Raw genomic sequence first — 18,779 nt, 5'->3', positions numbered from 1 at the left:
AACAAATTATGAATACATTTGATTAAAATATCAGAAATGAAGCTGGTTTTGTGCAAATTAAGCAGGTCCTAAAGGGTCATTTAATTTGACCTCTACAAATCCTAAAAGTTCATTTAACAGATCCTGAAAGCTAATTTGATATGACCCAAACTGATCCTAAAAGCTAATAATTATATCAGCTAAATATTATGTATATGACAGTATAAGTACTTGCATGGAAATAAAACTCATAGAAAATGTCAAAGAATATTTACTGTCTTGTAAAAATCCTAAACCAATCAAAAGAAACAACAAACTATGGGATTTCTTTTTTGTATTTAATTAATCATATACATCAAAATAAATATAAATATATAGCTTTCTACAAAATCAAAAAAGAAATAGAACTATTTGCTGTAGCATGTACTATTCTCAAATAATATCTCTATATGTTAACATGAATTCTTTTTACACTTGAAAGTATTTCAAAGTGTTTTAAACAAGTCAAAATTATGTGTAATTCAGTTTTCGGTTGTTGTTATTTTTTTTATTGGAGTATCTTTTTTTCTAAAAATTACTCTTTAATTGTAAGAATCCTTTTCTACATGACCGTTAGTGTCTAGATTTCTATTAAATAACAGTAATTTATTTCAGTTAAATATCCCTTTTTCTGTCCTATCATCACAAAATTGATGCCATTTTTTTTAATATCAACTGCTCATCCTTAAAGAAAAACTGCCATTCATCTAAGTTCCCCATCCTTTCTTGTAAAAAATATCAAATCTTTCAGACGGGACATGTATTTTCAGGTATTTTTCTCTACCATCATTAAATTATTGTAAGTTCAAACAGTTCTATCACAATCTCCCACTTTTTTCCCAAACTCTGTTATGTTTATATAAATCAAATGCTCTTGAATGTGACGCAGTAGATAGATGTTCTGACGGGGCAGAAATTCCTGGCAGTGACAACGTGACACTCTCCTTCTGACGCTCGCTTGAGAAAAACTCCATTAAATCTGGCTCTCTGTGGTCCTATAAAAAAGAAACAATTAAAAACATTCTATAAATACATTAGAAAGAATGATAAATCTGTAAAAAGACTTACTCCTGGATTTAGAATTTTTTTGGATTTCCCAGCTAATACGGGGGTACAAACAAATTTTTAAAGTTACAACTTCGAAAGTATAAGTGCAACAGGTTGACTAATTTATTGTGGGTGGAAATGCACTGTGAGCTATAGGCTTAAAAGTTTGTTTGTTCATGAACCAGTATATTAGCTTGAAAAACCCCAAATTTACAAAGTTCCAGGTAGTGGAGAACTGAACAACTCTAAAATGTATAAATAGAAAGTAAAATAGAAAGTAAGAAACAAATGAAATATTAATCATAATATAAAATAATAATAATAATGACAAACTTCATTAATAGGCATTTTATTTGGTAATGAAACATTATAATATATTAGCCATTTATTTTTTATATAAATAAAATCAAATCTGTTTTGTATAAATTTTCTCTGTTCTTTCTATTGGATTTAAATATCACCATGAAATTATTGGACTTAAAATAGATCCAGTACCTACCTTGAACTTAGATTTTGGCATTTTAATTTGTTTAGCCCTGGCAGATTTCATCTCCACAGCTTGTTTACATACTTCTTCTGCGGGAACATTTAGACTAACGAGACCACTAAATGCTGTCCCTTCTGTGTTAACCAAACTTGCTGCCTAAAATTATATCAAAACAATACCACTTTATTACATAAAACAAGACCTATGTGCACAGCAGTACTGTATTAATATATACAAGTGTTTACTTTTGAGTTTAGCAGTACTTTCCATATATTTTATATTCTTAAGGAATATTCCTCATAGCAAGTGTTTGTGAATTCTTTATCAGCACTAACCATTCATCTGCTGAATTTATGTTATGGGCTTACCCTCTTTTCAATATGGAACCGTCCAATTCAAATTTCAGGGATTTCAATATCAAAATACAAAGCTTGAGCTACCAACAGTATAGAGCCTGGTCAGATTTCTCAGATGTCCAGGCTGGCCTGACTGTATACTGGTGACAAAGGCCTATCACATTTCGGTTCCAGCAGAGAAAAGGTTAACCTATTTTTACAACAAGAAACTGTTACATTTTCAACATCAATCAATAAATTAGTTTAATATGGTAGAAAAATACCCTTGAATATAACCTGTAGTCTTTTAACTCGTTAACAACTCATAATTCTGGTCTTGAATTTTACTAATGTAAGCTAGCAAAATGGCTGAGGAAATTAAACAAGAGGGCCATGATGGCCCTGAAGTCGCTCACCTGAATATAGGTCCCCAGAGCGGGGCCAGTTTAAACCCCAGGGCTTTTATTTGAACATACTTGGTAGACACCCATTAGAAGATATTTCATGCTTAACATCTAAACTCTAGCTATTTGGGTTTTTTCAAAGAAGAATTTTTTTGCTATACACATATAAGGAAAATCAATGACCCCTGAGGCGGGCCAATTTCGACCCCAGGGCTTTTATTTGAACAAACTTTGTAGACACTCACTAGAAGATGTTTCATGCTAAATATCGAAACTCTAGCTATTTAGGTTTTTTCAAAGAAGAATTTTTATGTTTTTGCCATACACATATAAGGAAAATCTATGACCCCAGGGACGGGGCCAATTTTGACCCCAGGGCTTTTATTTGAACAAACTTTGTAGACACCCATTAGAAGATGTTTCATGCTTAACATCTAAACTCTAGCTATTTGGGTTTTTTCAAAGAAGATTTTTAAGATTTTGCTATACACATATAAGGAGAATCAATGACCCCCGGGGCGGGGCCAATTTTAACCCCAGGGCTTTTATTTAAACAAACTTTGTAGACACTCAATAGAAGATTTTTCATGCGTTATATCTAAACTCTAGCTATTTGGGTTTTTTTCAAAGAAGAATTTTTAAGTTTTTGCTATACACAAATAAGGAAAATCAATGACCCCCGGGGCGGGGCTAATTTTGACCCCAGGGCTTTTATTTGAACAAACTTTGTAGACACTCACTAGAAGATGTTTCATGCTAAATATCTAAACTCTAGCTATTTGGGTTTTTTCAAAGAAGAATTTTTATGTTTTTGCTATACACATATAAGGAAAATCAATGACCCCCGGGGCGGGGCCAATTTTGACCCCAGGGCTCTTATTTGAACAAATTTGGTAGACACCCATTAGAAGATGTTTCATGCTAAATATCTTAGCTTTAGCTCTTTGGGTTCTTTAAAACAAGATTTTTTAAGTTTTTACTACAGTCGACTCGCTTATAACAAATTATCTTTAATAGCGAACTTAATTTGACATCCCCGGCTGATTCCTTCTTTATTTATATTAAATCACATCGCTTAATACGTACTCGCTTACAACGAATTTTTGGCTATAACGAACCATTTTTTCAAGCCCCAAATGACGGAAAATATGTAAATTTCATCGGTTATAACTAACTGATATAATTAAAATATCGGGATGCACTCAATTAGGATGAATACATGAATAACACTATCCGATAATTATACAATCGAATGATTGCACATGTTAGGTATGGCTTCAGGGAATAAGATTTTGATAAATTGTTCTCACAACATAATTTCCTACTTGTTACGGAAAATTTGTATTTTGCACCCTCAGTTGATTGCTGTAAATACCCACTTATTACCAAATAATCGATTGTTTTTGTTTGGAATATTAACCAAACGATAATAAACAAATAGCAAAAGAATACTTTAAAGACAAGTACTACATGAAGAAATACATGTACCATGTATATAATATATTGTTTAATAAAATGCCCCGCATTAAATAACCATTTAATAACTGCTGCAGTAAAATACCAGTTACACCGGTAACCAGTGAAAAGTTGTTGCTACTTCGCTTTTAGCGAACTTCAATATAACGAACGATATTTAAATGTCCCATTGAGTTCGTTTTAACCGGAGTCGACTGTATATGCATATAGGGAAAATCAATGACCCCTGGGGAGGGGCCAATTTTGACCCCAGGGCTTTTATGTGAACAAGCTTGGTAGACACCCATTAGAAGATGTTTCATGCTAAATATCTTAGCTCTAGCTCTTTGGGTTCTTTAAAAGAAGATTTTTTAAGTTTTTACTATATGCATATAGGGAAAATCAATGACCCCCTGGGGCGGGGCCAGTTTTGACCCCAGGGCTTTTATTTGAACAAATTTGAAAGACACTCACTAGAAGATGTTTCATGCCAAATATCTAAGCTCTACCTCTTTGGGTTTTTTAAAAGAAGATATTTTAAGTTTTTTCTATCGGTTGCCATGGCAACCAGAGTTCTGCATGGAATTAAATTCTTTGAACAATTTTTAAAGGTGACCACCAAAGGAACATTCCTGTGAAGTTTGAATGAAATTGGCTTAGTGGTTTATGAGGAGATGTCATTTAAAGTAAAAGTTTACGGACGGACGCTTGACGGACGCCGGACGAAAAGCGATCACAAAAGCTCACCCTGTCACTTTGTGACAGGTGAGCTAAAAATTGTCAGCAATTTTTCTTGTAAACTTGCAAACTGTTACAAGTGCTGAGATAGAAATATGATATAAAAGATATTTATTGAAACATTTTTTTTGGTTAACATTTTATGTTACTGCCTTAAGGTAAATTCCTGGTTTTCTTTTGACTAAACAATACAGTAAAAAATGTATTTGTTGAAGTTTATAGAAATGAACACTAATTAAAAGCTTGCATGGATATTACAAGCTACTATATTGATGCATTTTGTGAGCTGATATTAAATGTACTCACATAAATTTGGGATTACCAAAGAAATATAAATTCAAGCCAAACATCACAGAAAAACATATGCCGTGGACAAGGGACAGACAGTAGGAGAGTCGTTTAACTTCAAAACCTCACCTAAAGGGCTTTAGTGACTGGGCTATGTCATTAATGTATACAAGAAAATAAAAGGACCTTGAAATGAATCTCAATCATGTGTCACTTAACTGTTCTCAGTCTAACATACTATCACATTATGAAGGAGTTAGGCCAAAAATATGCTTTCATGATTAGTTTTTGCAAGATGATGTGCTTTTGTTGCCAAAAGTTATTTTTGTTTACATTTAGCAAGGTAAGGTACCCTTAAGGTTACTGGATTAGGGCAGCTTTCGGTATAAAATTGTACATAAATGTAATTATAGAGGAATCAATTTTAGCTACCATATGAAAAATGTTTCAAAACATAAACTTTCAAACCTTTTCATTGATATCTGCTTTTGTAGACTGTGAAACTTTCAGTTTTCTTTGTAATGCCGTGTCAAGGTCAACTGAGCTTTCCTTCAGTTTCTCTGCCTCTAACTTCATCCTCAACGTACTGTTATACTCGGGTCGTGCAAACATATGCTCTTCACCACCAGCATAGTCATCTACTGGGTTCTGTTGAAAAATTGAAACGTGACTACCAATTACAACACTGTGTCACATTATGTTGCATTAATTTAATAACAATCTTATCTTTCGAGCTGGATTTTAAGTCTCATACCAACTTTGTGAAGATTATATTGTTACTTTTCAGCTTTACTGAGGAAGACCTTTTAAAAGAGACTCCTTTCTCCTTTTTGGATATACTATATGTATGTATATGTTAACATGAAAATGGTTTTTATCAACCAAAAATAAAGGTTAAAACCTCTATGACTTATAAAATGTCTCTCATATTAACTTATGTCACCGGTTTAGCTCATTCAAGATAATTTAATTATAAAATCTGCAGTGTTAAACATGAAGCATAAACTTAAACAAATAAGAATCGGAAATTTTATATATGGGGGAAAATTCAGATGCATATGGGTAATATTAGATACTTTTTCCAAAATTATAGTAAAATTTACAAAACAAACCTCTCTGAATGGGTAGTTGCATTCAGCTTCCACATGGGTATATTGATTATCTCGAAGGACCTTCACTTTCCTCTTTGGTCCGGTCTTTTCCGGTACCCTACATGCAGCTATTGGATCTCCCTTCTCCACCACTGGTAATTGTGGTATTGAAGCTTGTCGTGGTGCATCAGACTTTTCCCTTACAACCTTAACAACTTTCTGACCAACAGTTTGTGTCTTTGGAATGGTCTTGTTTCCTTTTTTATCACTTTTATCTACTTGAGATTTCGCTTTTATCACATTACTGGACTTAAACATTTGTCCTTGATTAGTGCAAGTTTCTTTAAGTGGGTCAAACACGGACTGGCTATTATAGTTTTCTACTGTACACTTAACATTTCTAGCATTTTCAGATCTTTCACTCAACACTTTTGTCCCTTCAGGACCTATATCAAATTCATAATCATCATCATCTTCATCATAAAGTTCTGGCTTATATTGTTTATCAGGTGATGATTTTTTAGGTATATATTCATTCACATTTGGATCTGTTTCATCCAAGTCGAATCTTACTCTCGGTTTTTTACCTTTATCATTATTTATTTCAGATCTTACTTTAGAAATTTCATCCAGGGCTTTCATAGGGGTGAGTGTTAAATCTGGATCTGGATTGGCATCTGGTTTTTTAAAAATAACATCATCAAATGAGCTAAATGTGGTGCTGCTGGAACTCTTAGCTTTTTGTGGTGTTATACATAAATCTGGATCATACATGAATGAGGAGTTTTTAGACTCTGGTTGTGGAGCTGTATGCAGCAAAGGGAGAGAATCCTCCTCAGATGAATGAGAAAAATCCCAGCCAGGTGGAGGAAAACGAGTGTGTGGCTTAGTACTGTTGTTGTATACTTCATACTGTGACACTGCCCCATGTGTTCTACCAGCCAGCCCACTTGGATAGTTGTGAGCCAAAGGCTCTGTACTTTGACAGATGAAATGTGTTGCCATCTTTATGGTGTTACTGAAGCATCTCTTTGCTATAAAATGGTTAAGTGAATCACTGAAATGTATAAAAAAAAATATAATAGGACATGAAAAAACAGAAGTGGGTAAATAAAAGAAAAAAATGTATGTTTTCAGATGAAAATCATCAGAATTAAAAGGAAAAGCTGGGTTCACACTTGACCTTTCCACATTTTTTAAGTCAAACACATTGCAGTAAAGAATACTTAACTCCTAGCTAGAAAACATTTCTTGAACAAATTATAATTCAAATTTTCATATCTGACCTAGACAATCAAGGTCATTTAAAGGTCAACATCACAATTGAATTAATCATCACATGTCAGTTTTGTCATAAGGATTTTTTTGTCCAAGTCTGAAATCTGTGAACATTAAATTGATGAAAATTTAAATAGATTTCAACAGTTTTACCTTGACAGACAAGGTAAATTAACCCATTACTTCATAAGCATTTTGTGAAAAATGGCTGTTTTCATTGAAAAGTCTCCCGTTACAAGTTAAAATTGCGATAAAACTATAAAAACTGCTTCAATACTAATCAAACTTGGCACAAATGTTGACTGGACCATTGCCTTTGTAACAACATGCCCAGGCTTAAATTTCCTGTTACCATGGCAATGAGGGGACATCTCAAAATTGTCAAAAATCATTATTTTGCCTTGATTTTTTTCCATCAAAATTGATTTCAAAGTACTGCAACTTCTCAATGGATTGAGATATAGTCAAATGCTTTTCAGCGCTGGTTACACATTACCTTATGATCGATCTGGGGTCTGGGGGCCTCTCACAAGTCCAAAATTTTCTTGGCGATGAGGGGGACTGCCGCCCCCTTCAAACCCCCCAAACAGAAGAGGCACATCCCCCTTCTGGCAACCTCCTGATGTATCTTTTGGTAGGGGGCCGCGCCAAAAAAGTGGTCACTTTTTTAACAACATTTCTAAAAAAACAAGTGTTGGGGGCCTAAATAAGGCATTTTTTCACCAATTGAGACAAAGGGGGGGGGGTGAAAAAGGCGTTAAAAGGTGTGTATATCGCGTAATGGGTTAAAGGTCAAGAACACATTTTAAACATATAAACATACAGGTTTTGTCCAAGTATTAAATGTATTTATGACATTTTTAGACCATGTCAGACTTTTTGTCTGATATGATTCTTTGGTATCTGGTATTCAGGATATTTTCCATTAATTTGGAGCAAATTGCCTTGTTTTTTTTATTAAATTCCTTTGCTGTTGATTATTTTTGACAGGAACTTGAGGAAGTTATGTTTTCATGCTCCAGCAAAATATCTACTTCGGTAAAGTATGACTGGCGAGCTCTGGCGACAGATCAAATAAGACTTAAAGAGCATTTAATAATTTTCAAAGGTCTAATATGAAACAAACATTCAGAAAGGTCTAGGATTATTTAATAATGCTTGAATTTTATTTAGGAAAGCTAAAAATTATGCCAGATTTTCATGCTGAATGCGCTATGCGTTTCTGAGCAATTGCGATATGATGTTGCTTTGCCCAGAAATATCTCAAAGCGACGTCATATTTATAGGACTCGTCACAAAATACTTGAATTTACTTATTTACAAAGTGCATGAAAGATCTGATTTACATGTTAACTAAATATGTTATGCTTGAAAGAGCTTCCGCGTCATAGGTAGCAGTACTACTACTAGCACCTAATTTCATGAATGACAATTCTCTCCCTTACCAGTCCCTCCCTCTGACGATTCTATCCCAAACTGTTTCCTCCCCTGACAGTTCTCTCCCAAATTTGAAATATGCAGACATATTTATCCATTAAACATCTAAATTCTTAAATGAAATATCTTTTTCTCTAATCTATATCAATAAATAATTAACTTACCCATTTATTTAACATCTAAATAATGTATTAATAAAAATATAAATGTGGAGAAACTGTCTGCTTATTTGCAAATATGCAGATGGTTCTCCCCCAAAATAGGGAAAAAACCGTCAGGGACGAAACGTCAGGTGAGGAACTGGTAAAGGAGAAATTGGCTATATCCTGGAATAGACCCCATGGTCTAAACCAGGAGTATATATAAGGTTCATTCCGTTTTGTTTAGTGTATTATATACAAGTTTTACTTCTGAAATATACATAGGGTTTAATCCAGGAGATTGCCGAGAAATTAGTCTGACTACCTTATTTCATATTATTCATACCGAAAATATATATAAATTTTTATTTGATTAGAGGGTCCAAAGTTCGAGACCAGGTCAGGCAGCTCATTTTTTCCAATATTTCATTGAACAGATACCATGACACTGCCTATCCTTATACAATATTTAAATAACACCGAAATATCCGATAACACCACCTATCCGAAATAATTACACTTTGTCAAGTTGGAACTCGCAAAATTAACAAAATCAACCTAAGATATGAAACTTGAAAGGTATCTTTAAGTAAATGTGATAGTTTACAATACACCTTAAATGAATTTTCGTGACATAATAAGACCCCAAAAAATAATCATACTTCTATAATTCTTTTTTTGATTTTTCAATAAAATCAAACTATTTTCGTTTCCGCCATTTGTAAACATTGACTGGTATACTACGTTTCATATAGCAAAATTGAACCAAGCAAAGTTAAATAGCGTAAAGGACTTTCAATTAGTAGAAGCTGCGAAACAAAGGCTTTTCTCTTCTTTTGTTTAAATTCGGTGTCACTGTTGTTTCCGAATGATGAACACAATACATGTAGTATGAAAACACTGAAAAGAGCGGTATTTTGGTCTAAGAATCCTAAACATGTTATTATTATAGGTATCCTAATGCATTGAAATTTGAAGATCTTATGAATAGTAAAAACAAGTCACATCTAAAAAAAAACCTTGCTTTATTTGTAAAGAAATAATAACAACATGCAAATAATATGTATAATGTTGTATCATTAGTCTCCTAGAAATTTTGTTTTTGAAGCCTTAATTCAGGATAATATGAAAAAGGCTAAGCCTCAAAGCGAGCTCGATGTACTTTTAACTGCAGTGACGAGTGCGTGTGACGTCACACGTACTGTGTTAAATATGGCTCCGCAACTGTCGTTAAATGAATAACGAGTTTTGAAGACGTGGATAAAACTTTGTTTGTTTATTTTATTTCACACGATAATTTTTCAAGCGAAATAAATATTATTAATTAAATAAATGTAAAACTTAAAACGTTTGCGACATTAAAATAGCGTACTTGATTTGATTGTTTTGCACGTGCTGTTTGGCGCTACATTATGACGTCACGTAAACAATACTTTAAACGTCTGTACAGCGTTAACGACTGAATAAAAGATATTGGTGTTCGGATTCATTTTCTTAGTTAGACCATTTTCTTTCATTCTACATAGTTTTCACAACAAAATTCGAAAAAAAATTGTTTTTATTTATCAGATTTTTCAAACAAAATGGCGCCTTCAACTGTCATTCGATATTTTATACACAGCTTCCGTTATTCTGTTTCCCTGTCCAATTATATTTCCCGTAGACGTGCGCGGGTGACCAGTCTACACATCCGTTTTCAGTCAGAATTCCACAGTTTTTATCGTTATCTTTAAATTCGAAAAGTTGCGATGTGTCCAATTCGGTACTTCGGACGAAAGTTTTCAAAACCATCACTTAGCAGGTACTCGCGTTACCGTAAAGCTCGCTTTGCGAGCAGGCCCTTCGGGCCAGCTCGTCGAGCTCGCTATTATCTAGTCATATTTTAAGAGGGTACAATATATGGGTACAATATATATAATTGTCACTCATTCTAAATTTTATGTATATTTTTCTGTGTTCCGGTTGATACCTGTTCACAATTTTGTAATTTATGTCACATGTTCTTCTGAATCATGACAGTATTGAATAAAATGTAAAAAAAAATCTAGCAAATATTAAGTATTTATGCAGGGTGTTGTTAACTTAGTTTATGCCATTCAGGGACAAAGATAAAAGAGACTGACAACTTCCTAAGTAGTTAAGATATCAAACTTGTAGCAAGTAAAACTTATTATGCAGATATCAAAATCAGTAAAATAACATGTTTTTTGAAAGCTTATACATTTGTGTATTTAAGAGAACTACTTAAAAAAACTTTTGTTACATAACTACATATATATATATATGCATATGGCGAAAACACTGGCTCAGTGGCTATATATGTTCTGCTACGTTTTTAAGTGATATCCATAGAAAGTTACTAATACGTTAACATGCAGCAAAGATAATTTAACATGTCTTCGTCCCCGCGAGGGGTTTGGGGTTTGGCATTAACGATGGATAGATAGATAGATAGATAGATAGATAGATAGATAGATAGATAGATAGATAGATAGATAGATAGATAGATAGATAGATTAGATAGGTTTGATAGATTAGATAGATAGATAGATAGATAGATACTTATAGATAGATAGATAGATAGATAGATAGATAGATAGATAGATAGATAGATAGATAGATAGATAGATAGATAGATAGATAGATAGATAGATAGATAGATAGATAGATAGATAGATAGATAGATAGATAGATAGATAGATAGATAGATAGATAGATAGATAGATAGATAGATAGATAGATAGATAGATAGATAGATAGATAGATAGATAGATAGATAGATAGATAGATAGATAGATAGATAGATAGATAGATAGATAGATAGATAGATAGATAGATAGATAGATAGATAGATAGATAGATAGATAGATAGATAGATAGATAGATAGATAGATAGATAGATAGATAGATAGATAGATAGATAGATAGATAGATAGATAGATAGATAGATAGATAGATAGATAGATAGATAGATAGATAGATAGATAGATAGATAGATAGATAGATAGATAGATAGATAGATAGATAGATAGATAGATAGATAGATAGATAGATAGATAGATAGATAGATAGATAGATAGATAGATAGATAGATAGATAGATAGATAGATAGATAGATAGATAGATAGATAGATAGATAGATAGATAGATAGATAGATAGATAGATAGATAGATAGATAGATAGATAGATAGATAGATAGATAGATAGATAGATAGATAGATAGATAGATAGATAGATAGATAGATACTTCATGTCTATTTTTTTCCTTTTTTAATATGCATGAGCGAAATTTCAGTGGAGCTGCTTATCTTTGTTATCTGTATCATTATATCTTGTAAAGCTCCACCTAGATTAAGTATACCTATAAATAAAAAAAACGTAAATAAATATACTTAATTGTATGTTTGTTTAAACGGAATTACAAATGTTAACAACTTGACGATATTTCGGATTTGGTTATAATTGCACATCAACGGACATTTTTCAAATGATTCTGATTGTCAGACATATTGTTCATTTTTATTTTACCGAAATCAAAACATTACTTTTACAGGGGTGTCAAATATATTCGTAATACACAGTTTCTGTTTTTGTTTACTTCAGAAGTCACGTGGTAGAACTATTGTTTATTCTTATTAAGGCCTCGATTATTTAGTCCTATAAATATCAAGTCGCTTTGAGATATTTTTGCTTTGGGGCAAAGCAGGCTTGACCGACAAAAACTATACGTCTATGATATATTGGACTACTCGATCATTGTGAATACCAGTCGAGGTGTTCCAATTGAGACGATGGCGGCGGCGGCCAGGCAGGTGACGATTAAACTTCAGTTATATAGAAAATGATGATCAGTGCGATTCAATCTGACTAAAGTTCAGATCTATATACATGTAGTTATTTGTTATAACAAATGCGTTGTTTTAGGAGCTGATTTTAATCAGTATGCAGTAAAATATTATATATTTTTCCTAAAACAACAAATATTTAAATCTTTAATTTCTGAATACTATTTTATTTATGCTTATAAGAAATAAGAGAAATAGAAACTCAATAAAGAATTCTTTTTTAATTCTGCAATTTCACTCTTTTCTGCAATTATGATACTTAGAGGTTGAGTTCTCTAAATTATGATAACCATTCTCAAAACAAAATTCATTCGGATTTATTCGATAGTTGTCATTTACGTAACAGCGGGGAAAGTAGAAGGGACAGAAATGACAACTAAACAACTCGTCCAGTTTTTGAAGCCGCAATCAGCTTTAGTAAAGCTGATCCAGGTAAAGATTTATTCACTTATAAGTAGAATAATCTTGCAATTTGAAATAGCGTTATTTTTTTTTACTTAAATGGAATAAAGCATAAATTCGTTGTATAACCTTGTAATGTTTTCAGTTTGAAGGTGAAGGTCGCTTAATAGAAACCCTAAAATTATTGTTTGATGTGGCTTATTTGTTGCTTTCTAGGCATTGATAATGAATGTCATTAATTTTTTTAATTATGATCCCTATTTATCTTAGACTAATTGTAAGTGAAAAATAAAAAAACAAAACATTCAGAACCCAAATTGGGCAAAACTTGAAGTTGTTGTGTAACAACTTACTAGACATGTTGTGTAGTGTTGACTTGATGCCAAGTTGTTATATCAGCTTTTTAAATAATAACAATTATACAAGTATAAAGACCTTGATTACTTGAATTATGAAATAATCAGTTCAGTATGTAAATGTAATAGGAAACTATAAAATACATACATTTTTGGCTGGATTTTACTATTTCCACATATTTTATATTTATGTTAATATGAATACAGCAATGCCTCAAAGCGAGCTCTTAGACAGAAATTATAATTTAAAGACCAGTCTATGCATACTTTTTCAATCAGAATTCCTCGGCTTTAATTGTTATCTTGTAACTCCAAAAGCTGTGGTCAATTACCCATAATTTTGCAGTACTCCGGTGAAAGTTTTAAAAACCATCACTATCTAGCAGGTACCGCGTTACTGTAAAGCTCGCTTTGCTGCCTACTCTTCAAGCTTGCTATTAAGTTAGTAACTTACACTATAGATTTCTATGCATAGGATCATGTTTTACTGATGAATTCTTCCTTTGATATCTATCTTAGCCTTGTCTTTTAAATCATTTAATTTAACTCTTTATGTAAATTAAATATAAAAAAAGCACTCATTAATGTCAAATTTATATCCTAGAATATTTATGTTGTAGACAAGATTTGCACAGACTGCTGCAGCACCTCAAGAAAAAAGAATAAAGAAGTTCTCCATCTACAGATATGTAAGTAAATAGATGTCCATGTTAATTTCTTATTTTTTTCATAGATGAATTCATTTTTTTTAATTGCATACTCCAGTTCAATGTTGTTGTTGGTGTCTTCACGATGGCACCAAAGGGGGGAGGGTTTTTTTATGTTAGTGAACTTTTTTCAGGGCTTCCGTTAAGTTCCAAAATTTGGATGTCAGAGGCAACAAAATCTCTGATTTTGGAAGTCACATTATATAGGTAAAGAAGAAAAAGTATTAGATTTTGGATGTCACAAGCCAAAATCAAGGAGTAAATGACTCCTAAACTTCCTTTAACGGAAGCCCTGTTTTTTTTTATTAAATCATAGATGCCATTATAAAGATAAATTTGCAATGTTTGTTTCTTGCGCAAGTTAATTAATTTAAAATGAATAATAAATTTTAATAGAATAGTTGTTATTTTAGTAGAGAAATGTTAATTATTTCATTTATCTAATTAGGACCCAGACAAGCCTGGAGACAAACCAAGACAACAGATTTATGAAGTGGACCTCAATACGTAAGTTGATAAAAGAAGACAAACTCTTAACAAAAACTTTTTAAAATTTGTTGAAAATTCACATAAAAAACTAGAGAGTAGTATTGAATACCAAGTAATATTTAGATTTATATAATTATGATTTTTAGCTCACCTGTCACAAAGTGACAGGGTGAGCTTTTGTGATCGCTTTTCGTCCGGCGTCCGTCCGTCCGTAAACTTTTACTTTAAATGACATCTCCTCATAAACCACTAAGCCAATTTCATCCAAACTTCACAGGAATGTTCCTTTGGTGGTCACCTTTAAAAATTGTTCAAAGAATTTAATTCCATGCAGAACTCTGGTTGCCATGGCAACCGAAAGAAAAAACTTTAAATATCTTCTTTTAAAAAACCATAAGAGCTAGAGCTTAGATATTTGGCATGAAACATCTTCTAGTGAGTGTCTACCAAGTTTGTTCAAATAAAAGCCCTGGGGTCAAAATTGGCCCCGTCCCGGGGGGTCATTGATTTTCCCTATATGCATATAGTAAAAACTTCAAAATCTTCTTTTAAAGAACCCAAAGAGCTAGAGCTAAAATATTTAGCATGAAATATGTTCTAATGGGTGTCTACCAAGTTTGTTCAAATAAAAGCCCTTGGGTCAAAATTGGCCCGCCCCGGGGGGTCATTGATTTCCCTTTATGCATATAGTAAAAACTTAAAAAATCTTCTTTTAAAGAACTCAAAGAGCTATGGCTAAGATATTGAGCATCAAACATGTTCTAATAGGTGTCTACCAAGTTTGTTCAAATAAAAGCCCTGGGGTAAAAATTGGCCCCGCCCCAGGGGGTCATTGATTTTCCCTATATGCATATAGTAAAAACTTAAAAAATCTTCTTTTAAAGAACCAAAAGAGTTAGAGCTCAGATATTTAGCATGAAACATGTTCTAATAAGTGTCTACCAAGTTTGTTCAAATAAAAGCCCTGGGGTCAAAATTGGCCCCGCCCCGGGGGGTCATTGATTTTCCCTATATGCATATAGTAAAAACTTAAAAAATCTTCTTTTAAAGAACTCAAAGAGCTATGGCTAAGATATTTAGCATCAAACATGTTCTAATAGGTGTCTACCAAGTTTGTTCAAATAAAAGCCCTGGGGTCAAAATTGGCACCGCCTCGGGGGTCATTGATTTTCCTTATATGTGTATAGCAAAAACTTAAAAAATCTTCTTTGAAAAAACCCAAATAGCTAGAGTTAAGATATTAAGCATGAAACATCTTTTAGTGAGTGTCTACAAAGTTTGTTCAAATAAAAGCCCTAGGGTCAAAATTGGCCCCGCCCCGGGGTATTGATTTTCTTTATATGTGTATAGCAAAAACTTAAAATCCTCTTTGAAAAAACCCAAATAGCTAGAGTTTAGATATTAAGCATGAAACATCTTCTAGTAAGTGTCTACAAAGTTTGTTCAAATAAAAGCCCTGGCCCGGCCCCAGGGGTGTCATTGTTTTTAACTATATGTGTATAGTAAAAACTTAAAAAAAATCTTCTTTTTAAAAGCCCAATGAGCTACAGCTTAGATGTTAAGCATGAAACATCTTCTTATGGGTGTCTACCAAGTTTGTGCAAATAAAAGCCCTTGGGTTAAATTGGCCCTGCAACGTTGGGGGGGGGGGGTTGGGGGGCCTATAAACAGGTGGGCGACCTCAGGGCCATCATGGCCCTCTTGTTCAATTCTCTTGTCCACATTTCCCTTCTTGCTAAGTTTTACCGTTCATAAAATATGATGATAAAATTGAAAATAGGTCATACCTGATTTTGTTAAAAATATGTTTTATTGTTATTACTGTTTAACACTTACAGAGTTATAATTTATGAACAGTATCCATATATAACGAAGCACTTTTATTTCACCTTCAAAGATAGTGCATGCATGGATGTTATAAGGAGGTTACTACAGGCCATTATGAGTATCTCAATGCATTTTGTTCTGCTGCAAATTACTCTTTTGTTGTATGTAAAAACAACACCTCGCGAAAAGAAATTTTGAATGACAACACTGGTGTTGTTTATAGTTATGACAGGTCATTATCCAAATAAACAAATAGCAAGTGATGTTAAAATTGAAACTGTTAGTCAGCATCAAGTAACTTATTGAATGTCTTGCAAAGTTGCTTTCTGTTTTGAGACAACTTAAATGTCTTACTCAATTCACTTTTCATCCAATCTGAATGCCAATATCATTTTATTTGTTTGGGTCGTCAGACCAAACAAATAATGGTAGCGAAATTTCAGACCCTGATACTGTTAATTGCAAATGCGGAAAGTAGTCCGCTTTTGTGAAGTGGTTTCTTCCCTTTATATGTACACTAACGCCGAAAAATTCAGGGGAGATCACTGCGTAAAGATGGTCAAATGACAGGTGATTGATTTTCAAGCAAAAAAGTTCCGGAATGGTCGAAGGTTTCTAATATTGTTTTATTCTTTACAGATATACATGCTTATAGTAAGCTCCATGATTATTAACAGCAGTGAGCGTTGAAGTAATAAGGGTTACAAACCCTAATTAGAATAATATGGTTTTCTTCAGGTCGTTAACATATAACTTCACCTTGGCCGAGGGGTTTGCACGCTCGCTTAGGAAGCGAGAGGTCTGGAGTTCAAATCCCAGTTGAGGCAACTCATTTTTTTTTTTCAAAATGTTTAAGTCAAATAATCATTGAATTGAATATCAGTGTTGCAATCAGTCTTATTGCCAATTTACTACCATTAAAACGCTGAAAAGCATTGGTGGCACTATACAAAAACAAATTGGTTTATAATCTCACAACCTTCACCTTTCTAACATTCTGAGACCCAAACAAATTCAGCGCCTTCTGTGCTTTGATTTTTCATTTCTAATAAAGTTGTCATAATTTTGTGTAATATTCAGATGTGGCCCCATGGTGCTTGATGCCCTTATCAAGATCAAGGACACTGAGGATCCAACTTTGACCTTCAGGAGGTCATGCCGTGAAGGTATCTGTGGATCGTGTGCCATGAACATTGGTGGACTGAACACTTTGGCTTGTTTATGGTAAAAAAATTTTGTGCTTTTTAATCTCTCTAAATCTATTAATGCATGTCTCCAGATGTTTGCTAATTTTCATGAAAATTTTAGAAATGAACTTAAATAGTAAAATATTGTAAAGTGAACAAATAAAGTTATTTACATACAAGCTTTTGTTAGAGTATTTAATTTCTGGAAACACCAAAAGCTATTGTTAACTTATTGTTCATCTTGATAGAGAAGTATTTGGAAAAGCATTTTAAATTTAATTATAATTTGGTAAAAACAGTTCTGGCACAATTTTCAGAAATTTTTATATGAATTAAATAATCTAATCTAATATTTATATGCTCACCATATTGTTTTGCAAATTTTCATTTAACCTTGATTTTAATAGAAGTACTAGCTAGTTCCCTTCCTTTAACAATTTGTAAAGTTCGTTAATCTGCAGCAGATAAATTCAGACTTTGAACCCTAACTTAGAGTTGTTATTATTATAACATTGTCATTAGCTAGACTATTCAAAGAAAGGAAAGAACAATTGTACTCTTTCCCGGCATCAGTGTCAGTGTCACATTTGTGTTTTGTTTTGAATGCAAGTTGGTATCTCTAAAACTTATGAAGAGAATTGGTTGAAACTTCACACACTATTCTTTTAGCATAATAGGGGGTCACTATCCAAGGTTCAAGGTCACTGTCCAGGGCTCATTACTTTTACACAAATTTTGACAGAATTATTGCCCTTTCTGAATTTTGAAATTCCTACATTAGCAAGGCTCTTGTTTAACTATCAAGCAGCAAGAATAGTCAATTGTATTTTGAAAGTGGTAAATTCTACATTTTCAGACTCTTGTATAACTGTCAATCATTGAGAATAGTTGTCCTACCAACATATCTTGTTTTACTATGTAATTATATTATTGTATTTTGCAGTAAAATTAACGACAATAGTCAGACATTGAAGATTTACCCACTTCCACACATGTATGTGATCAAAGATCTTGTACCGGTAAGTTTATAATCATCTTATCATATACATTGTATATGTTGGACAATTTTACCATGTCAGAATACTGGTTACATGATGCCTTTGAGATAGATGGTATTGTGTCACTCTTATATATAAAAAGATGAGTTTTAGCATTTGGATTTTGCCAGCAAATTCTAAATTGTATTTGTTCTATTAGTTTGTTTGTTTTTGTCAATAACGTTTATCCAGCAGATGTTTTTTTTTTAT

The 18,779-nt window shown here is 32.8% G+C and overlaps 2 protein-coding genes across 2 annotated transcripts; one reads left to right on the top strand and one right to left on the bottom strand.

Moving 5' to 3' along the window:
* Positions 1-863: 863 nt before the first annotated feature.
* Positions 864-9,461, bottom strand: LOC132726551 (uncharacterized; the record flags this gene model as incomplete). The annotated part of the gene is given in 5 exon segments (XM_060711883.1): positions 864-1,013; positions 1,565-1,708; positions 5,241-5,420; positions 5,885-6,920; positions 9,381-9,461. Coding segments are annotated over 4 exon segments (1,458 nt in total), but the record flags the coding sequence as incomplete, so codon positions are not given.
* Positions 9,462-12,838: 3,377 nt separating this feature from the next.
* Positions 12,839-18,578, top strand: LOC132726552 (succinate dehydrogenase [ubiquinone] iron-sulfur subunit, mitochondrial-like). Its single transcript, XM_060711884.1, has 5 exons — positions 12,839-12,996; positions 13,943-14,011; positions 14,478-14,536; positions 17,426-17,569; positions 18,476-18,578. Exons 1-5 carry the CDS (start codon positions 12,847-12,849, stop codon positions 18,561-18,563), a joined length of 510 nt encoding a protein of 169 aa, XP_060567867.1. The 5' UTR covers positions 12,839-12,846; the 3' UTR covers positions 18,564-18,578.
* The last annotated feature ends 201 nt before the right edge of the window (positions 18,579-18,779 follow it).

This window comes from Ruditapes philippinarum, unplaced genomic scaffold, assembly GCF_026571515.1.
Source record: "Ruditapes philippinarum isolate M1 unplaced genomic scaffold, ASM2657151v2 ctg3066_1_1_1_1, whole genome shotgun sequence".
Taxonomy (NCBI): domain Eukaryota; kingdom Metazoa; phylum Mollusca; class Bivalvia; order Venerida; family Veneridae; genus Ruditapes; species Ruditapes philippinarum.
This window is presented reverse-complemented; position numbering and strand designations above follow the sequence as displayed.